This window comes from Otolemur garnettii, unplaced genomic scaffold, assembly GCF_000181295.1.
Source record: "Otolemur garnettii isolate 467f Iridium unplaced genomic scaffold, OtoGar3 scaffold00006, whole genome shotgun sequence".
Classification (NCBI taxonomy): Eukaryota; Metazoa; Chordata; class Mammalia; order Primates; family Galagidae; genus Otolemur; species Otolemur garnettii.
In genome coordinates, this window is record NW_003852401.1 from 45,793,621 (window position 1) to 45,801,866 (window position 8,246).

The 8,246-nt window shown below is 43.7% G+C and overlaps 1 protein-coding gene across 3 annotated transcripts in view; it reads right to left on the reverse strand.

The window, feature by feature from the left end:
- CUNH9orf3 (chromosome unknown C9orf3 homolog) overlaps nucleotides 1-8,246 on the reverse strand; it is a 384,867-nt gene that overhangs the window by 335,996 nt on the left and 40,625 nt on the right. For 2 of the 3 annotated variants that reach the window (XM_012814094.2, XM_023508155.1), the window contains one exon: nucleotides 890-1,056. The exons of the other annotated variant lie outside the window; for it this stretch is intronic. In XM_012814094.2, coding sequence (XP_012669548.1) covers nucleotides 890-1,056 — 167 coding nt within the window. The remainder of the gene's footprint in view (nucleotides 1-889; nucleotides 1,057-8,246) is intronic. 3 annotated transcript variants of the gene reach the window in all.

An 8,246-nucleotide genomic window follows, 5' to 3' on the forward strand; every position in this document is an offset into this window, starting at 1 on the left:
ATTTTTTTTTGGTTGCAGCCATCATTGTTGTTTGGCGGGCCTGGGCTGGATTCGAACCCACCACCTTAGGTGTATGTGGCTGGCACCTTAGACACTTGAGCCACAGGCGCCAAGCCAGGACTAGATTTTAAATGCTGAAAGTTAATGCAACAAACGTTAGCAATAATTTTTCTCTGCAATTATTTAACATTATTTTTACTTTCCTACATAGTTTACAGTTTCCGTAATAAGTATGTGACAGGAGACAGTATACTTTAAATACTATAATACTACAACTACAAAAATTTTACCTGGCATCAACATGCTCAGGATCTCAACTGAAAGAGTGAATTATTGCAATAAGCAAGTAATTCCCAGATAAAACCTTGACTACTACCATGCAGTAGCACTTGCCTTCCATCTTTCTTATAAACCTTCGGCTCAGAACTTCATGTAAGCAAGTAGCGTGTAGAACAGATCCTCTACCAGGACAGCTCCTGGGGACGGGGCAAAGGAGCATTCTCTCTCCACATAGTGAATGACCAAGTATAGGCACCATAACTGAACCACAGATAACTCAAACATAATGATGTTTCCAGGACGCACTTCCCAGCCCAGAAGGTCTTTAGCCAAGACCACCTACTTAAGGCCTACAAACTACCAGGTGAAAGCAACTGCTGAAATAATCTATGAATTGATAACTCTAGCATGAAGAGCCCCAAATCCCATACCCAGGCTCCTAAGTGCCCCTCCCTAGCTTGTTTTCTCTGGCAGTATGTTTTATAGTATGTTCATTTCCAACCCACCTAATAAAGGAGCTCTTTAAAGTTTAGAAAAGCAGTGCTTCATTGGATTCCTGGGTCCAACATGTGTGCAATACATAAATAAGCAAAGAACACATGTACAGTACCTTCCCGAAGCTGTGTTGGCTTGGCAGAATTTTCCCCACTCATTAAAACAACAAAAGATGCAGCTGCTCTAACTGTAGCCTGCCATGTTGACATGGCAACGGGTGGCTCCTGGCATGGAAAAAGGGCCCTGTTGTTTATGGGAGATCCCGTAGTATAAGCACATGGCCTGCAGAAGAGAGACAAAGAAACAAAGGGGAAGAATCTTTAAAATGAGTTGTCACTTTTCTCACCACCATCCTTGTGAAGGTTAAGTTGAGCTTTCAAAGAGAAAATATTTGAGGCTATAGTTCACTTGTTTCAAAACATTTTGAACTGACACTGCCAATGGCTGGCTATGTGAATGGCTAAGTGGTTATTTCTCTCAAATGAATTACTTAAATATGTAAAGAGGTTTTTTTCTTAAGGAGAAAAATATTTTTCGGATAAAGTTTTAAATACCAGTCTACCAAATTATAATTTATACTACCCTGTCTCCTTCCCCTTAGGCCTGTATGTGTTCAAAAGAAAAAAGTTTTAGAGACATTCTTACAAACCTTTTGGAAAGTATTCTGGAAAAGAAAATGTGTTTGGAGATCACTGAGATATTAATGCTTGGAAAAACAAGCTGGTGGTCTCAAATCCAGGGCTGGCAGGCAAACACCCCCAATCTTGGAAACTACCATCTCAAATGCAGGCCTTGTGGAAATCCTTGTGTGGAGGCCAAGAACGGGGGTTGGCATATGAACAGGACCGTAGGTCACAACAACCAGGCCTGCGATGGCAAAGCCAAATGCAGAGAGTGGTTACCAAAGCAAGTGTACGAAACCAATGAAACATTCTGCTACAATTAAAAAATACAAACCTGCCCAAACCCCAAAAGATCCCATCTATGATCAAGGGAGCCATTCTTTTGATACCACAGAGTAGAAGGCACAAGACCAATTCCTCAGGAAAACATCTGAGGAAAATGTTTCCACTTTCTGTTTTTCATGAGTTACAATATACATGTAGTCTTAATCAGCTTGACTTTTAGAGTAAATGAATACAACTAAGTGCTACTCCTTTGGAATAAATTGGTTTCCTTTTCTCATTAACATCATTCTAATTGAATATTTATTGTATTCCTACAGAATGAGGTTACTACTCTACTGGTCAGGGTCCAATAGGGAAAAGAGAAACCAGTCTAGATCTCAACAAACAGAGGTCATTTAATACAGGGAATGGGTTATAAAAATGTCAGGAGAGCTGAGAAACCAGAGGACAATGAGGCAACCCAGAGATTAGCTGCAGCAGTGAACAGACAGGAGGAGCTGGGCTTACAGTGGCAGGAGTCATCAGGCAGAAGTCAGTCACAGTAGGGACTTTGCAGCGGAAGATGTGACCACAAAGGAAACCCAGTCACTCTGAAGCTAATAAAGGAATCAGAGACAGGAGAAGTAAGACCTTGTTTCTTGCCAACTTGTTTGTTCGTTTGCTTATTTGAGACAGAGCCTCAAGCTGTCCCCCTGGGTAGAGTGCCGTAGCATCAAAGCTCGAAGCAACCTCCAACTCCTGGGCTCAAGCGAGTCTCCTGCCTCAGCCTCCCAAGTAGCTGGGACCACAGGCGACCGCCACAATGCCTGGCTATTTTTTGGTTGCAGCCGTCATTGTTGTTCAGGCCCAGGCTGGATTCGAACCCTCCAGCTCTGGTGTATGTGGCTGGCGCCTTAGCCACTTGAGCCACAGGCGGCGAGCCGTTTCTTGCCAACTTGTGCTCTCAAAGTTTTCACCAGTGCCCCCCATTGGCCAAACCTAACGGGAAGCCAGAAGATAAGAGAGCTGGGAAATGAAGTTCCTTGTCATTTAGAGAAGATCACAATAAGAACAGGAAATGGATCTTAAGGCCAACAGGCAGTTGCAGTTCACTTGTCCTACAAGTTGTACCTGCCACAATAACTCACAAGTTTGACATGAGGCAGGGAAAGATCAGAAAGTCAGAAGACTTTGGTCCTGGCTGGGCTGCCAACATACTTAATGACTATAGGAAAGTCCCTTGACCTCTCTGAGTCATAGGAAAAATGAGTATTGGGTAGGGGATAGGCAGTGGGTGACCTCTACTGTCTGTTCTGGTCCATAGGTCTATAACCTATCCCAAATTTACAGATCCAAGGACAAAGAGCAAATTTTCACAGAAGGCCTAGAATCTTCCATCAGCTTCAATAACTTCTGAGTTCCTGCACTGGTCTCCTTGGGTCCTTAATCAATCAACCTATCTTTAGTGAACTGCCTAGCTTCAGTTAAGAACCCAGTGAGGGAGACTGCTGGAACTCACCTCCTCCCAGGTATAGTGGTGGTGAGAGGGATTCCGGAGCAGCTCAAATAGCCCAGGTGAGTGGGGTCAAGGCACCCCTTGCTCTGAAAAAGTCTACCTATTGTTTTGTGCCCCCCCGCCAATATCGCAGAAGGGTCTCAAGAAGCAAAAGTATTGTCAGCGGAAAGAGGGCACATTTCCACTAACCAGATGGCTGACGTGGAAAATAATGCTTTCCTTTTTCACTCAATCAGAATGGACCACACATAGTTCAACAGTTCCAGGAAGCCACTTCCAATCCACATGCATCTGTACAGTCAAACCTATTTGCGATGTTTACAAGGGCCCTTGCCCAGAGAGTTCCTAAGACTTCCTCTGCCTCATGCACAAGGGTGCCAACCTCATATTGTGGCCTGAAGACATAAGATGCCTAGGCCAAGTCTGAAAGAATCTGTGCTCTCAGCACCTCACCTACATAGGAGGTTACAGGTCTTCCCTTCCCTACACAGAGAACAAATCCTCCAAAAGTCTGGCTTGCCAAGATGATGCTCTCCTCCCTGTAGGTTGGGTTAGAAACCATGCTAGCATATTATTATGCATTCTAACTATGCCCTTATGTGTGTGGTTCCCAAGGCTTCCTCCTTCAGTCTCCACACCCCTTTCCTGAAGAAACAATCGGATTTGAGATGAGCTCTTCTCTGAGGAACACTGTAGATAAAGAATCAGAAGGACTTAGTGATTTGCTGACGAAGAGGGAGAAGGAAAGGAAGACCTTTTGGAGGTAGCCAGCTTCCAAGGTGACCCCCAGTAAGCCAGGATCACTTGGCTTGGTATTTGTACTCTGTGGAGACTCTTCCCACACTGTACTCGGGTTGGTCTTAGTGACCATAGGATATGGCAGAAGTAATGGCATGTTACTCCTGAGATTAGATTACTTAAAAATCTGTGGTTTTTACCTCAGAAGTTCTTTTCTCTCTTTCCCTCCCATTATTTACTCTGGGAGAATCCAGCTGCCCTGTCATGAAAACAGGCAGCCTAGGGAGGGACCTGCATGGTAAGCAGCGGAGACCTCTGGCCAACAGTCAGTGAGGAACTAAGGCCAGCAACATGCACGGGAGTTTGGAAAAGGATTTACCAGCTCCAGTCAAAACTTGAGATGCCTGAGGCCCCAGCCACAGCTCAACAGCAACCTTGTAAGACATCCTGAGCCAGAACCACCCAGCTAAGCTGCTCCTGGCTTCCTGACTCTCAGAATCGGTGTAAGGTATTGAACATTTGTTCTTCTAAACTGCTTCATTTGGGGGTAACTTGTTATGCAGCCACAGGTAACTGACACAGAATTTTCTGAGATTTCTGGCTCAGCTAACAACATGGATGATAAAGCTATTAACAGGAAAGGAGTCTCAGGAAGGGACAGAGACAAAGGTAGAGGGCAGCCACCTGTTTCATTTGCTCGTAAAGAGTTTTACCTACCACATAGCAGAGGACACTTTTATGGGCACAGAAATTGTGTTTTCCTAATTCCAACCAGTGTAGTGTTCAACAATGGGACTGAATGTCTGAAAACAGACCTGCCTCAGAAAATTTGGGAAGAATGATTTTATCAAGTAATAAATATTGATATAATAGGCAAATTTGAGTATGCGTGGGGCTGGAAATCCTTCCATTGACTGGATTAAATACTACCATATTGTCCCCATTCAGTATTATGTCCTTTCTATCCAGTACTAGACATTCCATTCCAGACATTTGTTCTGATCCCTCCTGTAATCAATCCTCTTGAAACCTTTCTGCCTTCACCATTCCCCATTCCCACCCTCCCTTTTACATGGTGGGTGTATCCTTTTTTCTGAAGTGTACTCTAAAGTGTGTCTTCTTCCTAACCTTCTACTTGGTATCCAGGGCTGTCACTCCGAACATGTAGATCAAGTCATCAATTAAAAAGACATACCCATAAATATGTCCATGCCTGACAGGATATTGATCACTTTCTTTTTTTTTTGAGGGTACAAGAAACCATGTTTCACTGATTGCATTTGTTAGGTAAAGTCCCTCTTGTAATCATGTCTTGCACCCAAAAGGTGTGGCACAAACCAAGACCCCACCCCCCTCCCTCCTTCCCTCTCTCTGCTATTCCCTTCCTCTTCTTCCTCTCTCTGCTCTCCCCTTCCCCTACCCCCACCGTGTCATTATTTGTCATTAATTGTGCTCATCAAAATTGAGTACATAGGATTCATGCTTCTCCATTCTTGTGATGCTTTACTAAGAATAACGTGTTCCACTTCCAGCCATGTTAATACAAAGGCTGTAAAGTCTCCATCAATCACTTTCTTATTGGAATGTCTTTATAAATAGGAAAACAGTCACATAAGAGGGAGGTCCTATGGTAGGCAAAACTTCTTGGACATGTAAATTCTCATTGTGGTCCCAGCCTACTCCTTTCATGGCTTTTTGTTTTTCTCAGCTACAGGCTCATTCCTCCCTTCTCAACATGTCCAAACCACGTGCCTGTGACTTAGAGTCTTTTTAACCATAGGCCTTTTGATCTTTTACAACCTGATACCCTACATATGTCTCAGGTCATAGTGCAAATACGTCCAACAATTTACAGGTAGGTAATTGTATTTTAACAGGATGAAAGCTTTATCCTGAGGAATCTGGGGTTCTTACCAGCACGTGGAGGATGGGGTCTTCAGAGTCATGAGATCATACTCCCGACGTAGTGACTCAAGAGCAAAGGTGGCTCACATCACGCACACAGTCAAATGAGAACTATGTGGATAGCTAATTCCCTGCTCACCCGCCAAGCCCTCCCCCCTCCAAAGGCAGGAAAATCTATGTGCTTTTATAAACAGGCTCTGTAGTTATCTGAATGTATAATCACAAAATAAATGCAGCTGTGTTTATTTGACATGCACAGCCTTGCACCTCAGCCATGTTGCTGAAACATTTATGGGCGAGATGTACAGGCGCCAGCCCGACATCCTCTGATGGTTATAACTTCATTATTTCCAGACTGAATAATTCCTTCCTGCACACAAAGGAAAACTTTCTCTCATCAGGGTTCACCTCACATGCCCTGGGATATGCATCCACGTGGGAGACTCCTTGGGGAATTCAGGTTAACTACACAGGAGTTGGGGAATAGGAAGACAATAAAAGAAAGAAGAAAAAAATGGGGTAAGACAAGGTAAGAGGCAGGTCCATGCCTGGCTGCCATTAAAGAACTTCTACACTGAGGAAGAAACTGTCAGAGTAACAGTGTCTTGTTAAATGTGTGTTACCGAGTGGTCAAAGGAGGACAAGACGCACCAACTCTGCTTTTCAAGGGGAGAGGTCAGCTAACACTAACTTGTTTGCTAGCCTCCTAAAGGAGGAGCCATCCGTAAAGCAAAATTCGGAGGGGACTGATTCAAACTGTACATTTTCTTTCTATTCAGCTGACCACTAGTGCATTTGTCTTTTTGCAGTCAGGAGAAAACGGAGTTGTTTTTAGTTTTAAAATGTTTTAGGTTCCACTGCCATCCATCAACTCACCTTTTTTTCAGAGCCTCAGTGGTCACAGTTCAGTGACTGGGGAGAAAGCTGACAAGAGAAGCAGGCTGGAGGTAATGAGCCCACCATGGGCTTGATGTGGCACCGTGTGTGGCTTGATGAGGAACCGACTTGGTCCCACAGATATGGCAGTTTAGTGGGTCAGGATCTTTTATAAGCTTTTTAGGGTTACAAAATTGTCAGGCCTCCTCCAGTTCCTTCCAATGCATTCTCCTTTTTTGCACCCAATCTTTTTTATGACTCTATGTTCTCATTAAACCTAGATTACCGTTTCCATTATAGGTGAGCAACTCTCTTGCTTTCTTGTGCCACAAAAACCAAGAGCCAGAACTACTAAACAGGAAACGTCAACTATGACTCACCCTCTTTCTCTCTCGTATACACACACGCCCACACTCAGCCTTCCTATCATTCTACTCTGTGGCACAATTACCAATTCATCAATCTACAGAATATATAGCAAGTCCATGGAAAATGATGCTTCGATTTGGACAGATACATTTTGTGTGAAGTCAAAAAGAAAGATTTGCGTAGAGGCAAAGTGGACAAGTGCTTTTGAGTCAGAAGTCCACTTCTGCTGCTTGTAAATTAAAAGAGTACTTCTCATCTGGCAGTCCCTGTGGATATAAGATTGTATAGGTAAAAAAAAATCTGAAGAGGGCGATGCCCCTGGCTCAAGGGAGTAGGGCACCAGCCCCATATACCAGAGGTGGTAGGTTCAAACCCAGTCCTGGCCAAAAATTGCAAAAAAAGAAAATCTGAAGATCCTCTCATGGAGTCTTCCCATTTTATACATGAGGAAATTAAGCCCCAGAGATGTAAAATGAATTCTCTAAAGTCACATGGCCAGTCAGCAGCAAACTCCCACTCATACCCAGGTCTCTTGGCCCTTGCCATGCAGCTTCTTCCGAACTGTGAAATATCTGTTGATATTTTGTTATTCATTTTTTGTTTGGTTGGTCATTGGGTTATCTGTTTGGATTAAGGCAGTCCATCATCTTTTCTCCCATGGTGACTCCATTGGGATTCTGGGAAAAGGAGGTATACACATTCTGTGCAGTAAAGGGAGAATAAAACATGAACCCTTTCACACATTTTCAAGGTTGGGATTATTAATTCCTCCTTTGCAGTTATACATGTACAATGATATTACAGAATTAATGTATATTTCCACTTCAGTTATCATAAATTTTGTTTTGGTTTCTTGAAGCAAGTAAGGAGGGAAAAGGTACTAATTGTAGAAATGTTTTTCTTAGACCTGAAATCTCTTCTAACACATCTTCTGCTTATTCTTTTAATTTTAAAACTTTTCCCTTGGCTCAGCGCCTGTGGCTCAAGCAGCTAAGGCGCCAGCCACGTACACCTAAGGTGGTGGGTTCGAATCCAGCCCGGACCTGCCAAACAACAATAATGGCTGCAACCAAAAAATAGCCGGCGTTGTGTCGGGCGCCTGTGGTCCCAGCTACTTGGGAGGCTGAGGCAGGAGACTCGCTTGAGCCCAGGAGTTGGAGGTTGCTGTGAGCAGTGAAGCC